Below are 14,150 nucleotides of genomic sequence, written 5' to 3'. Positions count from 1 at the left end.
GGCCCCACAAAGGCACATTTCAGAACTAATTTTGTCCTCTTCTTGTAGCACATCGACAAGCAAGAGCCTGACTACATATCCAAAGTGTCAATCCCTGGGAGCTATGCTGAGGACCGAGGATCCTTCTCCAGAGAAATCTTCGCCCGACCAACAATAATGTGGAGGTTCACCAACGACGCAAAAGAAAGAAGCGAACAAGGCAGCAACAACAATGAACATTAATCTGCTTTCTTTTCCAGACCCCAAAGATTTAGAGGAAACCCAACAGCGACAATCTTGATAAATGCATAGCTCAACCCAAGAACCGTATAAGTACGTCTACATTTGTTTCCCTATCCAAATTTGTCAATTTCGGTAATTTAATGTTTGAATTTCTTAACATTTTTATCATTTCCAACAGGGACAGGATCGAAAACAAATGGTTATCTGCTTGTTCATGCCAATGGCGGATTGAATCAGATGAGAACAGGGGTAAGTACAAATCGTGTGCTCGAATCTCCTTTCCCATAATTTAGAGCAGTTTACAATATCGCCTTGTCAAAAAAGTAAATTTTAGACACGTTCTGGAAGCTGACATGGCAACCCAATTGATGGTGCAGATATGTGATATGGTAGCCGTTGCAAAGATAATGAATGCTACCCTGGTTCTTCCACTGATGGACCATCAATCTTTTTGGACGGATCCAAGGTTAGATTTTCATAGCAAATGATGAGGTTGTCGGATTGTATTTAGGAGTGGCTAACTGTCTAATTAATTTTGTTTTATTATGTTTAATTGAACTCTGTCATGTATTTTGCAGTGATTTTACAGACATTTTTGACTGGAGACACTTCATGAAAGTATTGAAAGATGTTATTGATATTATCGAGTATTTGCCAACCAAATATGCAGCTGTGAAGCCTGTTGTGAAGGCTCTCCTGGTTGAAGGTGCGATCCGTGTTAATAAATTTTCAGATGCGTAGGGACTTTCGAATTGGTTTTGTTCTTCGAATTGTATCTAAAGATGATTCGTGTGCAGGCGAGCTATTACAGAAGCGAGATGATCCCCTTGCTGAAAAAGCACTAGGTTATAAAGTTTACGCACACTGATTCTCAGCTTGCTAACAACGGACTAGCGTCCACCATCCAAAAGCTGAGGTGCCGTGTGAATTATGAGGCTCTCCAGTACGCGAAAGAGATCGAGGATCTTGGGAGAGTTTTGGTTGACAGACTGAGGAACAATAGCAATCCGTATATTGCTCTTCATTTGAGGTACTTTTTTTGTTTTGGTTGATAATTTGGGTGTTGTGTTGTTTCGGAAATAGTGGAACTAAGTAAAGAAACTCTTCTTGATTGCAGATATGAAAAAGACATGCTCGCTTTCATTGGCTGCAGCCACAACCTCACTGCTGAGGAATCTGAGGAGCTTCGGGTTATGAGGTACAGCATCAAACATTGGAAGGAGAAGGAGATCGATAGTGTAGAACGAAGGCTCCAAGGCGGATGCCTATTTTCCCCACGAGAAGCAGCCTTGTTCCTAAAAGCCATGGGATACCCTTCCACAACAACAATCTACATTGTTGCTGGCGAGATATATGGTAGCAACAGCATGGCTGCTTTTCGCACTGAGTATCCAAATGTCTTCTCTCATAACACTCTTGCAACAGAAGAAGAGCTGGAGCCCTTCAAGCCTTACCAAAATCGGCTTGCAGCCTTGGATTATATTGTACCAATGGAGAGTGATGCCTTTGTTTATACGTATGATGGAAATATGGCCAAGGCGGTGCAGGGACATCGGAGATTTGAAGGGTTCCGGAAGACTATCAACCCTGACGGGTTCGCTTTCATACCAGGCATTTAGTATTTTGCTCCTCAAATTCCCAACCTTTTGGTTGGAAGATTTATCATGAACTAGTTTTCTGACATGTTATGATTTTCATTTCAGACAAAATTTTGTTCAACTTGTCTATCTGTTGGATAAGGGAGCAATATCATGGGAACTTCTTTCGTCTGGGGTTAAAAATCTGCATTCTGACAGGCTTGGAGCACCATATGCTAGACAGATCGGTGAGTCACCAAGGTTGGAGGAGAACTTTTATGCAAATCCCTTTCCCGGTTGCATCTGTAACAAGACGCAGGAGCAAATGTCTAGGGTGAAGTTTGATGAGAGACGAAGTAGGACTGTTTCATCGCAAAGATGATGAAGTCGGACATATGCATGTGGCTAGCTCAAGCCGTAGAAAATACTACACAATACCACTGCTCAAAATGGCAGCCCGAATTGGTGGGCTTTTGAAAGAAGTGTTTTTTTCTCTCGGTCTCAGAGATTGTGCTTGCTGTACAGGGTCAAAAAGTTGTGATTCGCAATGCAAGTTTCGGTTTATGATGAAATCAGATTGACAAGGCATCTGAAATTGCAGAGAAGCCGGAGCTCGAGTATAGTTTTAGGATAAATTTCGGGTAGTTTGATTAGCACAGAGACCTCTTGCCGTTGTCAGAAATGGAGCTGCTATAGTAATTCATTGATTCAATTATTTTTTTTCTTTGATTTGGTCTTCAAAAAAAAAGAGATCCGCGATGAATTTGAAAGTAATTTTTTCTTACACAACCTCCAATTGAAAGAAGTTTCATACATTTCAAGTGGATTTTTCACTTGTCGTTGTCCTGCAGGCAATTTATTGAAACTAACTAGGACATATTGGAGAAAGGCCCCCAGCCTTACTCGAGTGAGGAGATTCAAGCAGCTTTGGTCTAACGGTACTCTTTTCGCTAATAATGAAAGCGGAGGTTTCAAATTCAAATTCTTCCTCTTCTTCTTCTTGAGGAGTTTCTTCTTCTTCTTTGCCTACTGGAAATAGAATAGCTTTGCCTGCGAAATTCGTCCCCGCGCTAAAAAAAATCAAGCTCATAGTGAGGCACGGGATGATCCACAGGTGGAACTACTTGCTTTCTTTGTGATTATTGTTTGTAGGAGGGAAACCTTGATAGAGTTACTCTACTAGCGCATTTATCACATTGGATGAGACCAATAAGGAGCCACACGTGAGTAAAATACAAGAGTTTAATGTTTTTGTGAGAGCTGCCCTACAATTGACGTGATCCAGGCACCCGTACACAAGTTTTTCTCCCTGATTAGATGGGGGCTCCTTTTGCTTGGGTGCGCTATACAGTACGAGGATTATGAGGAATATATTTGCCCCAAAAGCAATTCCCATTTCTAAAGCCCATGTGTATTTGGTTTCTGCTACCATTGCAAGAGTAATGTGAATTCAAATGCTAGACTAGTGTACGCTGGATACAATCTTTCTTCTTACATATTCTTCCTACATTGACAAAATTTTCAACGCTAACAAGATCATACGATACGATGAACAATTTTGTACACTACTACCACATCGAAGGCACATAAACCTGCTCCTTCAGATTTTGAGTAGCGCTTTCCGTCGGAAAACCTCGAACAGCATCGATCGTCCACTGCGATATAATTCCTGCTGCAACTGCAAATCGAAGTTCCCTTTCCAAAACATCTTGGTCTTCATACATCTCGGGGTGAGTTGTCAGCTTTCGCATGATAGCAGCTACAACTGCATCTCTAGAACCAGTTCTATCACAAGTGAATGGGGTTATGAGCACAGCTTCCGTTCCAATCACAACACCGTGAAACGAAGGAGAATAGTAACGAATTGGAAGAGTTCCATCCGTCACAAACAGGAACTTAAGTCCTTTATGCCATAACGAAGATATTTCCTCAGGCGTGTAATGGTAATAATCTCTCCGCTTCTTGGTTTGCTCAAACTCCTCAGCATAATAGTGGGGTCTGTAGTTCCTCTTCCTCGCATAGTTGTCTTCATCAAGAAGGAATTCCAATTCCTGCCTCGAAAACTTGATAATATCAGCTTCGTTCCAGGCTCTGTCGATGTACTTCCTCGTTTCATCGCGCGATTTCCACAGAGGCAACGACAGATTCACATCGAAAAACACAAGACCTCCAAACTTTTTGGAAGAAGACATTGCCATGAATAAGGTCGGTCGCATTGAGGGAGGTGTCAAAACTTCTTGACACGCCCCGACCCCGATATTCCCCGAATACCAGGATAGGCACGTGCTGGCCGACACCCGAAGGTGACGAAAGCCATTTATTGAGTGCAAATGCTGAAAACAAGGGATAAATAAGGTTTATAAATATAAAAGAATAATTAATATGCAAATAAGGACCGTGTTCAGAGCACACCTCTAATCTAGAACACTAAAAGAAAATAATATAAAATTGAATGAAACCAAGGAGTGGGTCCTACACCGAGAAGACTCGAGGATGACGATGCGGAAGTGCCTGGACGTCGGGATTGTATGCCTCGATTCTAAGTCCTGAAGGGGGCGCAAAACAAACATGAGTGGACCAAGTTGATATATATATAAATAAACAGTTATCAACATACTAACCCCCAGGTTTTATGAAAACACATATATAATGGTAAACATAGGTTTTCCGAAACCTAGCATGTCGTGCAATATCTCAAATCATAATTCGCATAAATAATAAACACTAGTAAATGTCCGATATAACACTTCAGGCCCCATGCCGGCTCCCCGTCTCTGAGCAGACAGTCAGAGGAAAATGCACTTCAGGCCCTTTGCCGGCTCCCCGTCTCTGAGCAGACAGTCAGAGGAAAACACACTCCAGGCCCTATGCCAACACCAAACCGTCGCCCGGGACGGACCGGATCTATCCCTACGTCCCGTAGCGGAAAGGACCACTAGGTAAGTATAAAACCAGTGAACATACATATATTGAAAATCAACTTCATAGTATAAAGTCATTCATCATCTATACTATAAAGAAGTGTTCTAAACATGTTCTAAATATCATATCGTCATCCATCAGATATTCTATAAGAACATGGGTTATAGGAAAAATAGTAATAATTCAAACTAGCCTCAATAAGCATGTTATCTCGTAAAACGTTCATAAAACATAATCATCAAATCATGCTTTTCATGTATGCATTTATACTATCAAAACATGCATTTTTAGAAGGGGTCCACTCACAGTACTTAGCTGCCGAAGAGCCACGCAACTAGCGAAGACGGAAATGCCACAATTAAACGCCCCTAAACACATAAACGGTACATTTAGTCAAACTCTATTCAAACGATTGAATTTGGGAAAAAGGACATCGGAAACGAGTTCAGAACGTCGAAATTAGTCTAGGAGGGGTCCCGCATGAAAACCTAAAAAGTAAACGGTCAAAGTCAACGTTGACCGTTGACCGGTCAAAGTCAAAGTCAACGCTGACCGTTGACCGGGTCCGGGTCAGGGTCACGGGTCAACGGGTCAGGGTCACGGGCTTGGGCTTTAGGGTTTTGGGTTAGGATAATTGGGTTAGGTGTTAGGTGCGTTGGGTTTTAGGTTAGAAACCATACGGCCCAAAGGCCTAAATAAAAGGGTAATAGGTTTGGGCTTGCAACTAGGGTTTTGGGCTAGGGTTTTAAGTGGGTTGGGTTTGGGTAAAAACAGAAAATGGGTTTGGGCTCTTGAACCGCACGGCCCAAGGCCTAATTAAAAAGGGGAAATGGGTTTAGGCTGCAACCAAGACCCTAAGGCCTTTTGGGTTTTTAAAAGAAACAAAACTAAAAATAAAAATAGAAAGGGTGAGTGTACTGGGCCCGAAACCAAACAGGCTCTAAGCCCGTGGGTGTGGGAGATGGCCCGAAGGCCTGGGTGTTTTCTTGGGCTGGGTTTCACGCCGGAGAAGAAGGCCGGAATTCGGCCGGAATTTAGACAAACTTCGAACGTCCATAACTTTGTTAATACTCGACGAAATCAAGTGATTCAAAAATGAAAATCGTAGCTCTCGAAGAGACGAAGAGAATGGTACCTCACACGACGTCTAACTCGCCATGGTTTGGCTGGAAAACACTGAGGTCGCTGGAAACTGGGTAAGATTCAAATGAGTATAACTTCTTCAATACTCAATGAAATTAGGTGAAACAAAAAGGAAAGTTGTAGTACTCAGCAAGACGAAGAGATTGATACCTCGCACGCCGGCCAACTCACCGTGGTTTGGCCGGAAATTGCCTCGAAAGGGGCGGTTCTCGCCGGAAAACTGGGAAATGTCTCCGAGGTGGTTTCTTCGTCGTTTGACGTCCAAAACACATCCACGGGGTTAGAAAAGAGTTATAGGTGTGGGCATGGGTGTGTATGTGTGTGGGTGTGTTCGCATTCTGCTCGGAATGAGGGAGAAAAAGACAGAGAGAAAGAAAGAGAGAAGAGAGAAGAGAAGACTTTTAGAAGAAAATAAAAGAAAGGGAAAAGAAAAGGGAACCGGGAACAAAACAGGGGGTGGGCCCATTGGGTTCACCAATTAAGACTCAAAAACAATTTTAAAAATGAAGGTATCCCCCTAACTTAGTGAAAATACAAAAAAATACCTATTTTCTTACGTAAATCCCGGGACGGGTTGTTACAATCTACCCCCCTTAAAAGAATTTCGTCCCGAAATTTAAAATCACAACTTAAACCAAAATGCTTGAAAATAGGAAGAAGAATATATGTATAAAGAGAATTCAAGTCAGAGTGGGTGCATCAAAGAGAATATGCCACACCGTCGCGAGCGGGTTGCCAAATCCTCTATCATGCCTCCAAACTCTTACTTTCTTCCCCATCAGTGTAAAAGTAGAAACATACTTTAATAAGATATAAAGTCGAAAACATATATGGACGTAAGTTCAAAAATAAGTACGCAAAATACTATAGCGTCAAAATAGTCAAAATAGATATGTACTAACATATAGGTCGAAAACTCACGCTTAACTTAAAACTGAAAATAGAAATACTTCCCCCAAAACATTTGTAACGTCGAAAACAAATAATTAAAGAAAAGGAAGTTAAAATACTTACTGAAAATCAAAACTGAACTCAAAACTGAAAAATGAGAGTGGGTCTCGCCTAAGCATACGAACGTCACGTACTCCGAGAATAGATGTGTCTTTGGGTCAAGTACCAACTGCTAAAGACGAATCTTCCTACCCACTTGCTTAACGAACACAACGAATAAGTTTTCAATACCACAGTCGGCCGCCCGTGATATCGATCACACATTTGTTGTCTCGATAAGCAAGCAGTAATTTGCTGAGGGTGCACAGTTCCACGCGTCGTAAATTCAATCCTTTGAATACTAGTTCACAATACTCCTCTGCTAACCAGTATTGCCTGTAGAACTCTCGTACCATGTCGCAAAAATGGCGTACTCAAACCGAACTAAACGGAAACTGTCGTCATAAACTCTATCCAGTATCAAGCACACTATCCTCCTCGGTTCTTCCAAATGTGACCAACTACTCTAGTGTTTTGCCAACAAAGAACCCATTTGAAAACTGTACCTTGGGATTCAAAGGAAGTGGCTATCATGTTAATAGTAGACCCCAAAGCTCCAGCCAAGTAAGCAGAAAACGAGAAGTCACCTTTCCCAACAAGCAGTATCTCTTGGGAAACATTGTAGTGCTCAAACCACCTCTCCAATTTTGCTTAGTTGCAAATTTCTAGTAAAACAAGGTCAACGTTGATAGAAAGAAGGACTTTCAAGTGATCAACCTAAAACAAATGAAAGTACACACCTTTCGAGAAAAGTGTAAAGATTTTCCGATTCTCGCCTCTACCGCGCTAGGGTACCAACCCAGAGTGCACTAAACAAATTGCTATAAGTGTTTCAATGATCACATACTCCCAACAAAAGAGTCTTAGAGTGAAACAGTGAAAAGATAAGTTAAGACGGCACATAACATTGGAAAAGAACCGATGTGATGCCTATGAATTATAGTAAGATGGTGATACAATCCGCTGACCTTCTGTACTCAAACCTTCATCCAACTCTTACTAAAAGATCGCATAAACATCACGTCCACGTGCTCACAAACCGAAGGATCCTGGTGTCAAGGTAGTGGAAAGCTACGTTGAGGCGAACACATCACATCATCGAAAAGGTCTACCAAAGTACGATATGATGGTTATGAATTGTAGCAAGATAATGAGTGGTGACCATTCAATTCAGCGTAAAGATAATGATGCAATCTGCAGCTCACCTGCACCATAATCTTCACCAACCTCTTACCACAAGACGACTCTAACCTCACACCCACGTGGAACTCTTTCTGGTAAGTAGGGTAAGCTTGTGAAAAGATTATGCTCCCAACATTTCTGTCTGAAAAGATAAGAATTGGGCACATACTTCCACTGAATTGATCGATCGTGAATTCTTCACTGATTGAGTGAGAAACCATGTAGAGAAGGCTAAAAGAACACTCAAGAATTTGAGGATCAAAACAAGTTTATTAAAACTATAGTACAAGATATCTGGATGAGTGAGAAATCATGCCAAGAACAAACGAGCGAAAGAAGGTAAAGATGCAAAAATAGAAATCACTGTTTATGATTATTTGGTTAATCAACACAGTAAGGTTGACTGGTTCCTTAGCCAAAAAAGGAAATAGGTATAAGCTCAAGAATAGTCAAGAACTGCTAATAAGGTTTGGCAAGGCCAAAGACATTTCGAAATTCACAATACGTTGTAAGCTGTTTCAAAGTTGAAAAATTAAACATATAACCTCTAAACCAACAGAATGACGAAGAAGAAAGATACAAAGCAGTCTGTGTAACCATGCAGTGACACGATTGGCTAACTTAGAGTGATGCCGTTGAGCAAACCAAAGCTCAATGAGTCCAGAGAAGTTCAAAGTAAAGCTCGATCTTCGTACAATGATGAATATGGTAGTCTCAAGCCATTACATTGAAAAGTTACAAAGCTGAACAGTTAGTGGATAAAAGCATTGGTCAGTTGGGCTACACGCAAGAGGCTAAGTTCACCTCCACCGAAAAGTATGTGGACAAGATGCTAGGATTTACCACCTAGTGCCAAACCCAGGTGAAGTTCAAAAAGTCTGTTTATCCAAACAAGTATGGATCTTCATCAACCAAAACCAACTACAACAAGAATAATCGCAACTGCTTTTGGAAATTGGTGAGAATAGCGTCTGCTACCGAAGAGTCACTTAAGAAATTATCTAATTTATATGAAGTCAACGCCCGAAGAATTTAGTGTAGAGCTAACGGTCAAAGGTTAAGGAACTTGACTTCACCGTTGAGGTAAGCAAAGAGGTTACTGATAGAACAATCATCGAAGATTCATTCTACCGATTCACACGAGTTTCTTCAGTGGTAATGAGCCTGAGAACCTTGATTTTCTCCTGCCAACTACCACTTACTAATCGTCGTCACCACTAGCGCTTACTCGCTTTCTCAAACACACTTCGAATATTTCAAGTGGTTGCCACTGCAATATGACTCTGCCCGCCATTCCTAGGGAACGCATGTCGCAGAGTGATGTCATCGTTTCAAGGTTCTAGTTAATCTCAACCAACTCGTACTGTCAAGATTTTTCCGCTTCTCCAGATTTCGATGTAGAGCCAACTCTGCCCGCAATTCCTAGGGAACGCATGTCGCAGAGTGGCATCGCCATTTCGTATCTACAGCTGATCTCGACCAGACTTCCTTAAACTAAGATTTCTAGAACACGTCGCTTCCAAGTAACACTAACTGTGCCCACCATTCCCTGAGAATGCACGTCGTAGAGTACAAAACCGCTTCATAACTTCCAAATTCAACTCACTTAGGGTTTTTCCGTTTCCCAACGCTCCTAGGTAAATCCAATTATGTCCAAAATTCCCAGGGAATGCATGATGTAGAGTACCGATCCGATGTCGAAAGTCATCCAACAATCCACTTCATCACTACTGAGGCACAATCCCGACACGAATTCTTGTATTTCAACCAAAAGGTGAAAATTCAAACAGAGAAAGGTTTGCACAACTATGTCGAATGACACCAAATCTGGAAGTCATGACATCCAAATGATGTCATGGCAGACACACTACTACAGTAACAGAAGGTCCTAAGTATGCTCTGAACAAAAACACGCTCTGATACCAATCTGACACGCCCCGACCCCGATATTCCCCGAATACCAGGATAGGCACGTGCTGGCCGACACCCGAAGGTGACGAAAGCCATTTATTGAGTGCAAATGCTGAAAACAAGGGATAAATAAGGTTTATAAATATAAAAGAATAATTAATATGCAAATAAGGACCGTGTTCAGAGCACACCTCTAATCTAGAATACTAAAAGAAAATAATATAAAATTGAATGAAACCAAGGAGTGGGTCCTACACCGAGAAGACTCGAGGATGACGATGCGGAAGTGCCTGGACGTCGGGATTGTATGCCTCGATTCTAAGTCCTGAAGGGGGCGCAAAACAAACATGAGTGGACCAAGTTGATATATATATAAATAAACAGTTATCAACATACTAACCCCCATGTTTTATGAAAACACATATATAATGGTAAACATAGGTTTTCCGAAACCTAGCATGTCGTGCAATATCTCAAATCATAATTCGCATAAATAATAAACACTAGTAAATGTCCGATATAACACTTCAGGCCCTATGCCGGCTTCCCGTCTCTGAGCAGACAGTCAGAGGAAAATGCACTTCAGGCCCCTTGCCGGCTCCCCGTCTCTGAGCAGACAGTCAGAGGAAAACACACTCCAGGCCCTATGCCAACACCAAACCGTCGCCCGGGACGGACCGGATCTATCCCTACGTCCCGTAGCGGAAATGACCACTAGGTAAGTATAAAACCAGTGAACATACATATATTGAAAATCAACTTCATAGTATAAAGTCATCCATCATCTATACTATAAAGAAGTGTTCTAAACATGTTCTAAATATCATATCGTCATCCATCAGATATTCTATAAGAACATGGGTTATAGGAAAAATAGTAATAATTCAAACTAGCCTCAATAAGCATGTTATCTCGTAAAACGTTCATAAAACATAATCATCAAATCATGTTTTTCATGTATGCATTTATACTATCAAAATATGCATTTTTAGAAGGGGTCCACTCACAGTACTTAGCTGCCGAAGAGCCACGCAACTAGCGAAGACGGAAACGCCACAATTAAACGCCCCTAAACACATAAACGGTACATTTAGTCAAACTCTATTCAAACGATTGAATTTGGGAAAAAGGACATCGGAAACGAGTTCAGAACATCGAAATTAGTCTAGGAGGGGTCCCGCACGAAAACCTAAAAAGTAAACGGTCAAATTCAACGTTGACCGTTGACCGGTCAAAGTCAAAGTCAACGCTGACCGTTGACCGGGTCCGGGTCAAGGTTACGGGTCAACGGGTCAGGGTCACGGGCTTGGGCTTTAGGGTTTTGGGTTAGGATAATTGGGTTAGGTGTTAGGTGGGTTGGGTTTTATGTTAGAAACCATACGGCCCAAAGGCCTAAATAAAAGGGTAATAGGTTTGGGCTTGCAACTAGGGTTTTGGGCTAGGGTTTTAAGTGGGTTGGGTTTGGGTAAAAACAGAAAATGAGTTTGGGCTCTTGAACCTCACGGCCCAAGGCCTAATTAAAAAGGGGAAATGGGTTTGGGCTGCAACCAAGACCCTAAGGCCTTTTGGGTTTTTAAAAGAAACAAAACTAAAAATAAAAATAGAAAGGGTGAGTGTACTGGGCCCGAAACCAAACAGGCTCTAAGCCCGTGGGTGTTGGAGATGGCCCGAAGGCCTGGGTGTTTTCTTGGGCTGGGTTTCACGCCGGAGAAGAAGGCCGGAATGCCGGAATTTAGACAAACTTCGAACGTCCATAACTTTGTTAATACTCAACGAAATCAAGTGATTCAAAAATGAAAATCGTAGCTCTCGAAGAGACGAAGAGAATGGTACCTCACACGACGTGTAACTCGCCATGGTTTGGCTGGAAAACACTGAGGTCGCTGGAAACTGGGTAAGATTCAAATGAGTATAACTTCTTCAATACTCAATGAAATTAGGTGAAACAAAAAGGAAAGTTGTAGTACTCAGCAAGACGAAGAGATTGATACCTCGCACGCCGGCCAACACACCGTGGTTTGACCGGAAATTGCCTCGAAAGGGGCGGTGCTCGCCGGAAAACTGGGAAATGTCTCCGATGTGGTTTCTTCGTGGTTTGACGTCCAAAACACATCCACGGGGTTAGAAAAGAGTTATAGGTGTGGGCATGGGTGTGTATGTGTGTGGGTGTGTTCGCGTTCTGCTCGGAGGGAGGGAGAAAAAGACAGAGAGAAAGAAAGAGAGAAGAGAGAAGAGAAGACTTTTAGAAGAAAATAAAAGAAAGGGAAAAGAAAAGGGAACCGGGAACAAAACAGGGGGTGGCCCCTTGGGCTCACCAATTAAGATTCAAAAACAATTTTAAAAAGGAAGGTATCCCCCTAACTTAGTAAAAATACAAAAAAATACCTATTTTCTTACGTAAATTCCGGAACGGTTTGTTACAATTCTGAAGTGAAGTGGAATACTCTAGCCTGCATTAAGACATTAAAATGTATTATACTAATGATCTCACCCCTTTTCAACAACATAAGAATTCATACCAACAACAATACAACTGTGCGGAAATCACTTCCTTGTGATGAAACGATGTGCTCAAACGAACCATTGATGCACTCTCAATTAATTGTATACTAAAGCTTTAGCACTATCCTTTATTTTTAGAAGGATAAAAGTGTTATTGATTATCAAAAACATTCTAGATACTCAAGTGACGGAATTAATGAAATGGGGCAATATTAGGACATGTAACAAGAGCACAGATAGTGTATGAGCTTTAGTGAAGAGTACAAGGAGCATTGCTAAAAGTAAGCCATTGTTTTATGAACAAGCACAAACAAATTTAACGTGTTTCTAATTAAATCACTTAAAATGTTTCGTACTTACTTGCTTAGTAGTCTCCAAAGAGCTTAAACGTCAAAACAGATAAATTTAGATGGGCTGGGTGGTTGTGGGGAACATGTTCTTGTTTGGGGTGGGCCAAGCCCAGGACAACACAAATAGATTAAACCAGGGACAGTCATTAGGGTTAAGTCCAATCACACCCTTATAAATATTATCCCTCTCTCTCTCTCTCTCTCGTCTTCTCAAAACCGCCTACGATCCTTCTTTTTCTTTCTGTCTTCATCTTCTTCAATCCAAGCTTGATTAAATTTTGTGTTTCTATTTAATCTTTTCCGATAATTATTTTTAACATTTTCATGTCAATTATTTAGCAAAAATTTATTTGTTTTGGGTACACAATTTCTCTCTTTTTTTTTTTTTTTTTTGACCTTTTTAATTCTTTGATGATATTGAAATATATTGGAAAGGAGCATCGGTGATGAATCTTAGAAACGTTATCCTTGCACTATGATTGCCTGTGAAGAAAACTATGGGGAATATAAATCTGAGATGCTTTTTCTTTTCAATTTGTTTTTATTTTAATTATATGTTTTGTGTATATCTGCGGATCAATGATGTTACTTAAATCTGCGTTATCTTTCTGCAACTTCTCTCGACCTCGAGGGATTTGAAGATAATTTCAAGTCACTGAGATCTTTTTTTCACTCTTTTATTCCTCTGATCTGATAGTATGAGTATCTTTTGCTTAATTTGCAAGTGAACCCCATCCCAGCCGACCCAAAAACCTAATCAAATCAAGGGAAAAGAAAGAGATTCAAATCTGTATGAAAATTTTACTCAAATTTAGAGATTGGTTCATCCTTCGTTTGTATTGCAATTTTCTGAAGCGTGTAATGAATTTTTATGAATTAAAATGAATTGGGCATCTACTATTTTTACTCCGATTTCAGAAAATTTTAATAAATAGCTTCAAATCAAACTTCAATTTCTCTGCGATTCAATTCATCTCCTACAAATTAGCCAAGAGTTTGTGGGAGAAGTGGGTTTTTTTGGGTTTTTCAAATTTATTTTTATTTGTAGCTTATGTCGTTTCCCCCATTGGACATATTTACCGCATTGAAGTGAACATGGGTGTTGAAGGGTTATTATAAGAAATTTGGGTTAACAAACGGTTTTTTAACGCATAAAACTGAAAGATCATCAAAGAATAGTATGATCCACTCGTAATGGGTTTGGGATTATAGAATGAGGATTCTCTCTAAATCCTCTTTGGAAGGATTTTAGGTATTCTTCAATCACATTCGTTTATCATGCTAGTTTTTTATTAGATATTGTTTATATTTAAATTTAAATATAAAAAAATTTACAATGATTTCTGACTGC

At 40.7% G+C, this 14,150-nt stretch overlaps 2 protein-coding genes, 2 long non-coding RNA genes and 2 other non-coding genes across 6 annotated transcripts; 3 read left to right on the top strand and 3 right to left on the bottom strand.

Annotated features, from left to right (window-relative positions):
- Nucleotides 1-384: 384 nt before the first annotated feature.
- On the top strand, nucleotides 385-2,520 carry LOC137724837 (O-fucosyltransferase 19-like; the record flags this gene model as incomplete). Its single annotated transcript, XM_088693385.1, is given in 7 exon segments — nucleotides 385-471; nucleotides 600-688; nucleotides 801-914; nucleotides 916-928; nucleotides 1,020-1,252; nucleotides 1,340-1,816; nucleotides 1,926-2,520. Coding segments are annotated over 7 exon segments (1,269 nt in total), but the record flags the coding sequence as incomplete, so codon positions are not given.
- A 674-nt stretch (nucleotides 2,521-3,194) lies between these two features.
- LOC137724836 (fructokinase-like 1, chloroplastic) lies at nucleotides 3,195-4,100 on the bottom strand. The gene has a single exon (XM_068463511.2). The coding sequence runs from the start codon at nucleotides 4,013-4,015 to the stop codon at nucleotides 3,368-3,370; it is 648 nt and encodes a 215-aa protein (XP_068319612.2). The 5' UTR covers nucleotides 4,016-4,100; the 3' UTR covers nucleotides 3,195-3,367.
- A 46-nt stretch (nucleotides 4,101-4,146) lies between these two features.
- LOC148696840 (uncharacterized) lies at nucleotides 4,147-5,898 on the bottom strand. Its single transcript, XR_015962783.1, has 3 exons — nucleotides 5,857-5,898; nucleotides 5,028-5,089; nucleotides 4,147-4,345 (listed from the first exon to the last, which is right to left on the bottom strand). It is a non-coding gene; the product is annotated as an uncharacterized LOC148696840 (long non-coding RNA).
- A 3,398-nt stretch (nucleotides 5,899-9,296) lies between these two features.
- Nucleotides 9,297-11,023, bottom strand: LOC148696839 (uncharacterized). Its single transcript, XR_015962026.1, has 3 exons — nucleotides 10,955-11,023; nucleotides 10,203-10,272; nucleotides 9,297-10,059 (listed from the first exon to the last, which is right to left on the bottom strand). It is a non-coding gene; the product is annotated as an uncharacterized LOC148696839 (long non-coding RNA).
- A 2,210-nt stretch (nucleotides 11,024-13,233) lies between these two features.
- LOC137727194 (small nucleolar RNA snoR26) lies at nucleotides 13,234-13,322 on the top strand. Its single transcript, XR_011067764.2, has one exon. It is a non-coding gene; the product is annotated as a small nucleolar RNA snoR26 (small nucleolar RNA).
- Nucleotides 13,323-13,369: 47 nt separating this feature from the next.
- On the top strand, nucleotides 13,370-13,466 carry LOC137727195 (small nucleolar RNA snoR27). The gene has a single exon (XR_011067765.2). It is a non-coding gene; the product is annotated as a small nucleolar RNA snoR27 (small nucleolar RNA).
- The last annotated feature ends 684 nt before the right edge of the window (nucleotides 13,467-14,150 follow it).

The sequence above is a fragment of the Pyrus communis genome, chromosome 5 (genome assembly GCF_041283825.1).
Source record: "Pyrus communis isolate YQ-2024b chromosome 5, ASM4128382v1, whole genome shotgun sequence".
In the NCBI taxonomy this organism is placed as follows: domain Eukaryota; kingdom Viridiplantae; phylum Streptophyta; class Magnoliopsida; order Rosales; family Rosaceae; genus Pyrus; species Pyrus communis.
The sequence above is the reverse complement of the archived record's forward strand: the minus strand, read 5'-3'. Positions and strand labels throughout refer to the sequence as shown.

Excerpts from the sequence above, each read along its gene's own strand:
- LOC137724836 (XM_068463511.2), bottom strand. The coding sequence starts at position 4,015 with ATGCGACCGACCTTATTCATGGCAATGTCTTCTTCCAAAAAGTTTGGA.